Here is a 12,262-nt window from a genome sequence, read left to right as displayed (position 1 = left end):
AAAACAAATTAAAGTGCCCACAGATAGTGCTGTCTGCTGAATGCATGTACAATCTGTGATAACCAAATGGTTGTGACTATACTATATCAGCGGCCCCTGATGGACCAGAAATGAGGAATTGCTATAACTCAGCTGATAAGATAATGTACTAAATATTGTAGCTAAGTATCACTGCTGGGGAAATCAAGGAAATGAATAGATAGTCTACCTAGAGACCCCATATTAGAGAAGAGAAATGCCTTTGGAAAGAGAATATCATAACAACACAAAGCAGATAAGAAAAAGCTACTAGAAGAAACAAAAGGCACTGTGAAAAGAACAAAGTATAGACTCACAGCTATTCTGAAGTCTATCATGGGATTCCTAGGATTAGTGTTGAAAGGGATCTTAGGCCCCTCAAGTTCCACTTCCCCAGTTTACAGGTGAGTTAACTGAGGGACAGGAACATTGACTTGCTTCCGGTCACACAGTAAATAAGCATCTGAGGGAAGTTTTGAACTCAGGGCTTTCTGACTTCAGGTCTAATGCCCTGTCTACTATGACACACAAAGAATATTGCTGGAAATAGAAGAAGAGAGCAGAGAAGAGATCAGCACAAAGGGAGTACATGCATCATCTGTCACATAGTTTCTAGAGGGATTCTTAAACTAAACTGGGGTCTTCGGGATTAAAAAAATTAACACTGTCTTTCATTACAATTCTTTCCTTTATAATTCTATGTATTTTACTTTATGCATTTAAAAACATTGTTCTGAGAAAGGATCTCTAGCTTTATCGTACTGCTAAGGATCACACAGATTATGAATTCATTCTCTTGGGATTCTTTACAGTCATCTCAACAGAAGGTGAAGAACTCATTCCCACTTATTGCTCCAATAAAGATAGGCCTTCCCCTAACTTGCACAGACACAGGGACCCTCCCATCAATGGGGAAACATATTAAAAATCTCTTTTTTAGTCCACTTGAAAATACTAAGAAATAAATACCTCTCCAGTCCTTTCCAGACTTACATCTTCTTTCTTTTAACCCATTCCTTTCTTTTAGGAAAGTGTGTAAAAGGTCAAGGATGAAAGCAAAGGCCCCAGAGTATGGATTAATGGTGGTAACCAAACAGAAAGAGAACTATTTTATGTCTATTTAAGACCATGGTTTTCCTCCTCTCCCTGAAGGGATTAGAGTTATGATCTATTTAGAGCATTACCTTCTTTCGCCCTTTCCTGAAGGATCAGAGGAAGGAAGTGCCTTTGATGATTTCAGGTGACCTTGTGACCAGCTGTTGGAGAGCCCCTGAGGGAAATGGTGAAATTGGGATGAGCCGTTTTAAAAGAAATGCTCCAGGACTGTTCCTGAAAAATCAAGTGACTTTCAGATGAAGTTCTATGAGATGGAGTCAAATGTTAACCCTGAAGTATTTCATCATATTGTGTTACATTTTCCTCACTAAGAATTCCTAGAACTATTATGTCAAAATATCTTTGTTTAGAGAGATGTCTTAGAATATGAGTCACAATCCTCTCTCTCTCTCTCTGTCTCTCTCCCTCTCTCTCTCTCTCTCTGTCTCGCTTAAAAAATACTTGGATTTACAACAATGATTAATTAGTAAAAATTGTTCCTAGTGGAAGTTGTGCCTAAAATACAGAGCAGAGTACTAAAGGATGTTTTCTTTGTTACTAAGTATAGCCAGAAGAGACCACAGGAGGATCCACTTCATGACAACGAACAGATTCCGCCTTGATGATGAAGCTTTGGAAGAGGTCATAAGAACTGGAAGCTGGAATGGCTCTGATGTTGCTTAGAGACTTGACGAAACCCTTGGGAGGGAAGGGGAGGGAGCCTCAAAGGGGCAGAGTGGGGCCACCTTCAAGGGAATATTCTCTAAACCCCTTCCTTGTCAGGACCTAGATCTGCAAGTGTGTTCTGCCAGTTTCTAAGTAGATGTTGATGTTAGAAGGGAGAGACAGAGATCCCAATGATCTAGAAATCATCCCACTCTAAGGGAAATAGACACCATGAATCTCCTTCCTTCCCTCTGATTGCTTTCTCCACGACCTAGGGCAGCCCTTTGTTTTGTGGCTCTCTAATGCACTTATGCAATGCTGCATATTACACTTATTTGTTTTGTTGTTTCAGCCACTTGGACCATCATAAGCTCCACGATAGCAGCAACTGTGTCTTGTTTAAATTTTATATCTCCTCATAGTACTCAGCATGTGGTAGGAACTTCATATTTGCCAAATGAATGGATGGATGGATGAATACAAGAATAAATGGGTGGGTAGGTGAGATATGTATCCAAGCATTCCTGTAACATAAGTCTTGTACCCTACCCTTGGCTGTAGGTGAGGAGTGCGGGTCAATCTTTGATCCCCTACTGTTTCTTAGGACCTACATTTTGAACCAGCAAGAGGCATGCACCAACTTATTAACCAGAGACTCAGCCTTAGCATGGCTCTTTATTGGCATCCTGTGTCAGCACAAAAGATAAGGCAACGAGTATGTGGCCTAGAGCAGCGTTCATAAGGTAGAGCTGGAGAAATGGGAGGCCAAGAGGTGAAGTCAAAAGGAAGAAGTGACATTTTGGATCCATTCCCTGTATTTGTGAACTTTGGCAAAGAGCCCACCACTTCCCTGCAGAACACACCCATATGACATGGTCAAAATCCCATGGATCCTTCCATCACATATGGCTGGAACAGCTGAGATTTCCTGCCAGTGAGGAAAAAAAGAACACGTCAACAAACAATTTTGAAAAACTAAAGAACTCTAATCAATTCAAATGTCAACTCTTCCGACCAGCGGAACAATGATAAAGCATTCTACCTAGCTCCTGGCAGTCGTGATGAACTAAAGTACAGAATGAGACAGATTTCTAGGCCTGGACAATATGGGAATTTGTATAGCTGAACTATGCCTTTTTCTTTTTGGTTACAAGAGTTTTGTTTTCCTTTTTTTCCCATGGGGGGCATGGATGGGAGAAAAATATATGCTTGATAATTGAAAAATGAATTTGAAAATTGAATAATTTTTAGTAAAAAGGAGAAAAAAGAGCTTGTTAAGCAGACTGGCACAATGTTAAAAACAATGTGGCTTTCCAGTGCAACAAGTTGGATTTGTATTCTGCCTCTTATACGCTAGGTGACTGTGGACAGGTCACTTCATGAGGGAGTTGCGCTAAATGACCTCGAAGGTGTCTTGTGGAACTAAATGCGACACCTCGATGTTCAATTGTGTCTGATGTTTTTGTGAGAACTATTTTTGGGGTTGTATTGGCAAAAAGACCGGAGTGGTTTTTGCTGTTTGTTTCTCATTTTACAGATGTGGAACTGAGGCAAACAGGGTTAAGTGATCCTGCATTTAGGATTTCTAGCAGGAGAACCAGGGGTCTTAGAATTCATCTTCCTTTCCATCTGTCTGTCTATGTCTTCTCCATCCCTCAGGAGGCATGCAAAGCCAAGCCTAAATCCACTTGCAGGGGAAATTGGGTAGCTGTGGGCCTGCTTGCCCAGAGAGCCCTCCCTTCCTAGTTTAGGACTCCAGACTCCAGACTCCAGACTCCAGTTCAGGGACAGAGATGGGCAAAGACTTTGCTGTTTAGTCCCTCATTCCCTGAACTCAGTATTCAAGGAGGTGGAGTAATGATGGGTGTTACTTTACTTGTTATTGTGCTATCTACAGCTATAGCACCCTTATCCCTGTTCCTTTTGTCTTCTTTCTCCTCAGGGACCATTGCAGAGGAAGGGATGAGCTACCTGGCATGGGCTTATGAAATCATCGTAGAATCCCACACACATTGTATTTGCTGACAGTTTTTCTGGAAGCACTTTGGCACATTCCTCATCAGGGAGAATGTCATGGATTACCCAGCTCAGGATATCTGGGTGACTTGCTACAGGAAAGAGGAGAGAGAAACCGAATCCTAGGGTTACTTTCACCAATAGAATCTAAATTATATGCTCCCCCACAGCACCAGTTATACTCCCAAAATTATACTACCTACCATCCTTTTAACATGGCCTGCAACTTCCTCCATTTGTGATGCTTTCACTGTCCTCCATTATCTGCCCTCTCCCCACATTTCCAATTACTGAAATTCTACCCAATTTTTGAGGTTCAATTCAAATGCTACTTCCTCCATGAAGTCTTTCCTGATCTAGCCTGAAATGCTCTCCCTCTTCTCTAACCTTTTAAGAGGACCTTGTCATTATCTTTTGCTTAGCTTATACTGTGGTATTTAAAATGCTACAACCTGACCCCTTTCCATCTTTCCTGTCTTGTTCAACTTTACTCTGCTACATATCTTCTATGCTCCAGCTATATACTGAGTTACTTACTGCTCTTCACACATGACATACCATCTACCTTCTTGGCCTTCCCTCGTGCCTGGAATGCTCTCCCTTCCATCTCTGCCTCCTGGCTTCCTTGCCCTTCTAAAAAGTTTATAGCAGCTCTCTTTGTAGTGGCAAGGAACTGGAAAGTGAGGGGATGCCCATCAATTGAGGAATGGCTGAACAAGTTGTGGTATATAATTGTGATGGAATACTTCTGTGTTGTAAGAAATGATGAGCTCAATGATTTTAGAAAGACATGGAAAGACTTGCATGAAATAAGAGGAGTGAAATGAGCAGAACCAAGAGAACAGTGAATATAGTAACAGCAATATTGTTTTAAGAATGGCTTTGAATGAATATTATTTTGTCAATTATGAATATCCAAATTAACTCTAAAGGATATGTGAAGAAAAATGCTATCTGCATCCAGAGAAAGAACTGATAAGTAGAAGAACAAATCAAATAATTTTACATATGTGTGTATGTGTGTGTTTTTGCTTAGGCAATCGAGGTGAAGTGACTTGCCCAGGGTCACACAGCTAATAGTCATCAAGTGTCCGAGACTACATTTGAACCCAGGTTCTCCTGACTCCAAGTCCAAAGCTCTACCCACTGCTCCACCTAGCTGCCCCATATGTGTGTGTTTCTGATGATAGCTGTCTCCAGGGCAGGGAGAGGGGAGGAAAAAAAGAAAAAAAATTACATGATAATTTTGTTGTGTAATTGAAAGGAATAGCAAATTGTGCATAGCTGATTTGCAGTTTCATGTGCAATGATATTTTTTATTGTAGTATGTTATGAAAATGCTTTTTTATTCCGTGATGAAAAAAAAAAGATTTAGTTTCTACAGAAGGCCATTCCTGGTTCGCACCAGTGCTAAGGCCTTCTTTCTGAAATTACCTTCAATTGTATGGATTACATTGTTTATATCGTGTGTGTATGCATGTATATATGTATATATCCATGTATATGTATATGTATACATATATTACACACACACACACACACACACACACACACACACACACACACACACACACATACACATTTTCCTGCTGTCTCCCCTACTAGCTCGTTGAAGGCTTGAACTATACATTTGCCTTTGTTCTTATCGTTTCTCCAGGGTTTAGGACAGTGCCTGTCAGATTGTAATCAATAAGTGTTGACTGACTGACTGACTCATACTATTTCATTGTGTATTATAATGGTTTCTGTATATGTCCACTCCCCTTACTCGAGTGTAAGCTTTATTGAAGGCAGGGACTATTTTATTCATCTTTGCATCTTCCTCAGAGCCTACTACACTTCTTTAAGCATATTAATGGTTACAATAACAATAATAATAATATAAATATAAAAGAGTGCTAGGACCTTCTCTATCAAACTGAAATTTTCAGTGTAAGCATTTGTACTTCAGAAATAGGTAGATATGAGAAATCAAGGTGTGATTTCTTGTTTTGTTGATGATCTAGACTTAAGAAAGTGATGGAAAACATGCTAATAGTATAGATTAAACATAAAAATGTATCATTTTTTCCCCCAGGAAGATGTTTCTTAAACATTTATCAGCACACCCCTGGTTTCCTTCCTGCTCCTCAAGAGGACCACCTAGTCTACCTCTAGAGATTCTTCAGTAAAAAGAAGGGCTGCTATTATGAAATCTTGCCTAAATGTGCCTGTGACTAAAATTTGGGATCAACTAAACCCAGGGCAGATATACGAATGGGTACAGTAAAGTGGCAATAAGGGTTCCCTATTCCCCCTTATTTTCCATTCACTTAAAAAAATCCCTTCATGGCTTCGTCCTTCTTCCTCTTCCTTCCCCAATTTAAAGTGCTTTTCGGTTTACAAAGAACTTTGTTTACAACAACCTGTGAAATGAAGCCAGGCCAAGTATTATTTTACATTTAAGAAAACTGATTCTTACAGAGGTTGAATGACTTGGTCAGCTGTTTACCAGTCACCTCTGTTTGCCAGAATGTTGGTCCAGGGTTACTTTGATACTCCTAATCAATGGACAATGGCACCTTCTGTGAAGAGGCTTTTAGAAAGCTGTGATAATGTCTACCAATACTCTGTGAAGTTTTTGATTGTTTAGTTTTCAAATTAATGTTCTTGTAAATAAACAGACACTTGTGTTGCATATGTGTATATATATATATATATATACACACACACAATATTATTACATAATTATATTGCATATATATATATATATATATATATATATAATGTCATTAAAGTCAGAGAAACCCATCAGTTCACATACTCAGGTTAAAACTAATTTAATTTTTCTCATGTTTTAAATTAACGTTATCTAATCATTGATGTGTAAAATATTTAGTGATAACCTAAGAACAAAACTGATGAGTTGTGAGGTCTATATTTTGCTTCTCACCATGGCTGATAAATGTCAGAGCTAGGTCTTCTGACTACAAGTACAGCACCTTTTCTCCAATACCAGTTGGATGGTTGCAGCTGATAACCATAGCCCTTTCAAGTTCTTATTGGACCCCTTCTAGACATTTCTCCCTACTTGCTCCTATAAATTTCTAAGATATCCCAGTAGTCGAAATGGCTCAAGAGTTCGTTGAGGGCACTCACAGTTATTCCATTGTGTCCAGATCCATCCGGGGATGAAACACCTTCTAGTTTCAGAAGGAGCCATGGCCAGGGCCACTGTGCCCACATGTTTGTTGAGATTGGCAGGCTTATTTAACTTAATCAGCATGAGGTTGTTGTCCAGGTTTTTGAGGTTGAAGTCAGGGTGCTTGATGTTGACTAAGCAATTCTGGATCTGCTGTCTCTTTTCCTTTACATTGGGTTGAAGAACTCCCAGCCTGATCTGAGACCTTTGAGAAAGGGAACAAATAAAGGTGGGGAAGGCGTCGGGGCAAAGAAGAGGTATGATAGGTCTTGAAAGCATGAATTAATCATTCCCAGACACTCTCAAACCATCCAATGCTGAATGTGACTTAGGATTCCTCATTTCCATAATTACTTCTATCATTTAAAACTCCTTCCTATTATTGCTGTAAGAGTAGAGAACATATTTCATTAATCTGCACCCTGTTATGTGTTTTCTTTTCCCAATTCATACCATAGCCTTTGGGAATATTTGGAGGCAGTATGATATAATGAGAAGAGAAGGAAGTAAGGAAATAGTTTTTCATCTGAAGTTGATCACTAACTTTTTGATAATGAGAGCTGTCCCAAAGGGCAATGTGCTGCCTAGAAAGATAATGAGTTCCTTATACTGAAGATCTTCTAGTGGCATCTGAATGGTCAACTTGGTGTGGAAGTTGTAAAGGGATCCTTGTGTATATAAGGATACCTAAGGAAGGGATCTCAGAGATCTCTTCCATCAATGAGGTTGTGTGAACTAGTTAAGTGACGCAGATCAAGCTATTTTACCTCTGTTTCAGTTTCATTTTATGTTAAATAGTGGAATTGGACTAGATCATTAAGGCTTTTAAAATTCTGTGACTCTATGATTGTTTGAAGAGCCTACATTGTGTTTTATTTCTTTTGCCTCTTTCATAGGACCAAGAGCCATTCCAGAAACATGATAGGTGTTAATAAGTACAGTCAATCCTCAGTATTTACGTGACTAACTTTCATGACTTTAAGCATTCGGGTGATTTTATTAGTAACCTCATTTTCACTTTCGAGTTGGCAACCTCACATATTCGGGGCTATGCACATTAGAGAAAAAATTGAGAGGCACGGTGTGTGCAAGTTTGTGGAGTGGCTGGTATTCTACTAGGCACTTCATTGATCTTGTTCCACCTACCAGTGTAAAGAGCTTCCCATACATTTGTTGTATATTTTCACTGTTTGCCTTTGAAACTCAAGTTCTGTGCTACAATTATGCCTCCAAAGCATAGAGCAAGTCCTTTGGGTTCTCTGATGTGGAGAACTTGCCAGTCTCTGCATGTTTGGGTAGCAGTGACTAAAGTCCCATCAACCTCTTGGTTTTCAGAGGGTGGGCAAAGGTACAGAGGTTAGCAAGAGCATAGAATATAGTGCAATGCCCTGACACTGCAATCTGATACAGTGGAAGATAAGAATCAGGTTAAAAAATATTTTAGTTTTAAGAATTTTACTTGCTGTATACAGTATTTATGGCATGGTAGTTTTGTGTGCTATAAAAAATGAATATTGCCTGAAATTAATATGTTTTTTCAATTCAAGTGGTAGCATAAAAGGTCACAAAATCGTAGGGAATTATTAGTGGGAAAAATACTTTGTACGTTAACAATTTTATTTTCTGTACTGCATTTTGTGGTTACTGTGTTAGGAAAAGTGCATGTTATCAGAATTAATGTTTTGTTTTAAAGAATTATATGCAGAAAAGTGTATTTTCAGCACTCTCTAGTGAGCGATTCCAGTTTTTGGTGGTTACAGGAACCTAACCTCTCATTCCCCCATACGTTCAATGTATCAACATTTACGTTTTTGACATACGCCATTTTCTAGGAATGTCACCCCAACAGAAGTTGAGGATTGACTGCATGTGTTGAGGTTAATTGACTTGAACATCCATTTACTGAAAAACCAGGGACAAAAGAGTCCAGAAACCCCCTAGAAACTCACTGAAGTGTTTGGGAAGGTGTCAATCACACCCATCCTTGGGTATCACAAAAATTCATTTGAGCCCAAGGGAAAGGTCAGCTGTTGACTATGAGACAGAGCCTCATAGAAATTTCCCCTTCTCTACATTTCCTTTTCTACATTCCCAGTCCTGGACCCTTCTCATAACTACTAGGAATGTGATGTTAACCATAGAAGCATACCATGCTAGAATAGAAGGGACTTCATGGTTCTAGACCAACTTTGTCATTTTATAGGTAAAGTGATTTAACCTTACCTCCCTAATTTTAAAGTTTAAAAGACTGATAGGAACAAAAGTGCCATCATTACTCACGGTATGCTGCAGTGAGCTGCTGTTATCACCCACTGGGAAAGAATCAGAGTCCCCATGCAGAATGGGGAACTGGATTTCAGGTAGGCCATATAGGGGCTTGTAGCATCATCATAATTGTTTCCCAGGGAAGCCAAGGTCTGCTCAGCTAGTTAGTTTACAGAGAGAGCAGAGAGAAACAGAAAAAGGTGAGATTTCAGAATACTCAGGCAGCAGGCCTTTATCACTTCCTTACTAATACCCTTTTCTATGAGGTTTCTCTATCCTATACAGGAAGAGAACATGTAATTACAGAGAAAGGGGAAGGAGATTTCCCTTTGGAAGACACAAATTCAAATTTTTTTCAGAATGATCCCAGGACAGAGATCCTGTACAATGCATTTGGCTTAGCCTAAAAACAGGTAACTAAAAGATCCTGAGAGGTTATAGGTAATGGCTTACACTGAAGCAAGAGATTCATCTCATGGATAGGTTATGAGATTCAGTGACTTCCTGCTCCCATCACCCATCACTACAATTCCTGAAACCTCTTAAGCCCTCTTGTTTCATCAGTATTCAGTTCTTATTAGCTACTAGTGACAATCTTTCTTGCCAAATTTTCTTCTTCTTTTTTTTTCCCCAAAAGGTCTCTAACCTTTCTTGAAAACAGGAAACCCACAGATTCTCACCAGCTGCTGTCAGGAGAACAAAGAAGAGAAAGCATTTCATAGTGGAGTTCAGGTGGTATTACAGTGATGAAGCCAAAAGTCAACTACTGCTATTAATCCTGGTTTACATTTTAGGTCAGGGGCATTTGACAACTATAGTGATGGCTAGAGAGGTTTCTTCTAGCTATAGCCTGAATTAAAAGAATTCTCAAGGACCTTGTGGAAATCTTGGAGATATCAACTCTTCTCAAGGTCTACTTCCACAAAGCAACATGTTAGTCTCCTCTAGAGGCCGTTACAGGTGAGGAAAAGGACAATGGCTCAGTGTCTCAACATCCTTACTGATATTTCTTTACTCTAGAAATCTCCTGCTGTCTCCCGATCTCCTGTCCCTGTGGAGGAATAGGAGAAAAGAAATTTTGTATTCAGTGTTCAAAGGTTTTCCCTCCATAATCATCCTGTCACTTAGTTTGTGACATGTACCCATTCTCTGTGCCATAATTATATTCCTCCTTCCCACCATTTGACTTGTTTCTTCTATATGACCACTCCCTTCATTTTGACTGTGGACCTCTGCCCCTCTCCTACACTAGGAAATGGGCAACTACCCTCTGGAAAACTTTTCTCCAATATACACTTTTTTTTTTAGAGTGAGGCAATTGGGGTTAAGTGAGTTGCCCAGGGTCACACAGCTAGTGAGTATCATGTATTTGAGGCCAGATTTGAACTCAGGTCCTCCTGACTCCAGGGCCAGTGCTGTATCCACTGCACCATCTAGCTGACCCCAGTACACACTTTGATGACAGGTTGACAAGCTATAAGAAAGCAGTGCATTTAGTCAAAAGCAGTTAGCATTTGCAGTAATTGCTGTATGAACACCAAATTGAGTGTGTGCAAGAGTGTGGCTTTTTTGAATGCATATTGAAACAAACCTATAATGCACCAAACATACATATGCTTGTTGTCAGAGAGGAAAATATATAGAGTCGTAACATATCTGGACAATTATTTACTGCTTAAAGTGCCATTTAAGAATTTTTAGCATGAATCTCTCAGACCACTTTCTTTCTTTCTTTTTTTCTTTTTTCTTTTGGGCAGTTTTGCTTATTAATTTATTTTTAGTTTTCAATATTCACTTCCACAAGATTTTGAGTTCCAAAATTTCTCCCCATCTCATCCCTCTTCCTACCTTGAGGACAGAATGCATTCTGAATACTCCTTCATGTAATTTGCCCTCCCTTCTATCTCTCCCCCCTTCTCTTATTCCCTTCCCTTCTATTTTCCTGTCAGGTAAGACAGATTGCTATACCCCATTGCCTGTATATCTTATTTCCCAGTTACACATGAAAACAATTTTTAGCATTTGTTTTTAAAACTTTGGGTTCCATATTTTCTCCCTTCCTCACTCCCCACCCACCCTGATTGAGAAGGCAAGCAACTTGATACAGGTCATACATGTGTAGTCATGCAAAACATTTTCATAGTAGTCATGTTGTAAAAAAAAATAAAACTATTTCCCTTCATCCTCTCCCAGCCCCCATTTATTTTATTCTCTCTTTTGACCCTGTCCCTCCTCAGAAATGTTTGCTTCTGATTACCCCGCCCCCAATCCGACTTTCCCTCTAATACCCTCACACTCTTTTATCCCCTTTCCCCCTAATATCCTGTAGGGTAAGATAGATTTCCATACCCAATTGAGTGTGTATGTTATTGCCCCCTTAAGCCAAATCTGATGAGAATAAAATTCATTCATTCTCTCTCACCTTCCCCCACTTCCCCTCCGCTGTAAAAGCCTTTTCTTCCCTGTCACATGTGAGATAATTTACCCCATTCTACCTCTCCCTTTCTCTTTCTCCCAGTATAATCCTCTCTCACCCTTTAATTTTATTTTTTTAGATATCATCACTTCATATTCAACTCACCCTGTGCCCTCTCTCTCTCTCTCTCTCTCTTTCTCTCTCTTTCTCTCTCTCTCTCTCTCTCTCTCTCTCTCTCTCTCTCTCTCTCTCTCTCTCTCTCTCCCTCTAAATATAATTATAATTTTTTCCCCTCCAACTACCCTAATACTAACAAAGGTCTCATGAGTTATAAATATCATCTGTCCGTGCAGGAATGTAAACAGTTCAACCTTAATAAATCCTTTATTACTTCTCTTTCCTGTTTGCCTCTTCCTGCTTCTCTTGAGTCTTGTATCTGAAAGTCAAATTTTCTATTCAGCTCTGGTCTTTGCATCAGGAATGCTTGAAAGTCCTTTATTTCACTGAATGTCTACTTTCTCCCCTGAAGGATTATACTCAGGTTTGCTCGGTAGGTGATTCTTGGCTGTAATCCTTTTTCCTTTGACCTCCAGAGTATTATATTC

General features: G+C 39.5%; 1 protein-coding gene and 1 long non-coding RNA gene across 2 annotated transcripts; one reads left to right on the top strand and one right to left on the bottom strand.

The window, feature by feature from the left end:
* The first annotated feature begins 1,539 nt into the window (after window positions 1-1,539).
* Window positions 1,540-2,454, top strand: LOC144456944 (uncharacterized). The gene is made up of 3 exons (XR_013486182.1): window positions 1,540-1,755; window positions 2,202-2,272; window positions 2,384-2,454. It is a non-coding gene; the product is annotated as an uncharacterized LOC144456944 (long non-coding RNA).
* LOC110216245 (trypsin-4-like) lies at window positions 2,436-9,406 on the bottom strand. The gene is made up of 4 exons (XM_020998047.2): window positions 9,257-9,406; window positions 6,934-7,181; window positions 3,751-3,887; window positions 2,436-2,707 (listed from the first exon to the last, which is right to left on the bottom strand). The coding sequence occupies exons 1-4, from the start codon at window positions 9,343-9,345 to the stop codon at window positions 2,558-2,560; spliced, it is 624 nt and encodes a 207-aa protein (XP_020853706.2). The 5' UTR covers window positions 9,346-9,406; the 3' UTR covers window positions 2,436-2,557.
* Between the last annotated feature and the right edge of the window lie 2,856 nt (window positions 9,407-12,262).

Source organism: Phascolarctos cinereus, unplaced genomic scaffold, assembly GCF_003287225.1.
Source record: "Phascolarctos cinereus isolate Bilbo 61053 unplaced genomic scaffold, phaCin_HiC Scaffold_1;HRSCAF=81, whole genome shotgun sequence".
NCBI lineage: Eukaryota > Metazoa > Chordata > Mammalia > Diprotodontia > Phascolarctidae > Phascolarctos > Phascolarctos cinereus.
The sequence above is the reverse complement of the archived record's forward strand: the minus strand, read 5'-3'. Positions and strand labels throughout refer to the sequence as shown.

Excerpts from the sequence above, each read along its gene's own strand:
- LOC110216245 (XM_020998047.2), bottom strand. The coding sequence starts at position 9,345 with ATGGCCTACCTGAAATCCAGTTCCCCATTCTGCATGGGGACTCTGATT. Across the intron at positions 7,182-9,256 it reads GCAGCTCACTGCAGCATACC|GTCTCAGATCAGGCTGGGAG; the intron begins GTGAGTAATGAT and ends CCTTTCTCAAAG. Across the intron at positions 2,708-3,750 it reads ATTTCATAAGCCCATGCCAG|GAAATCTCAGCTGTTCCAGC; the intron begins GTAGCTCATCCC and ends CCTCACTGGCAG.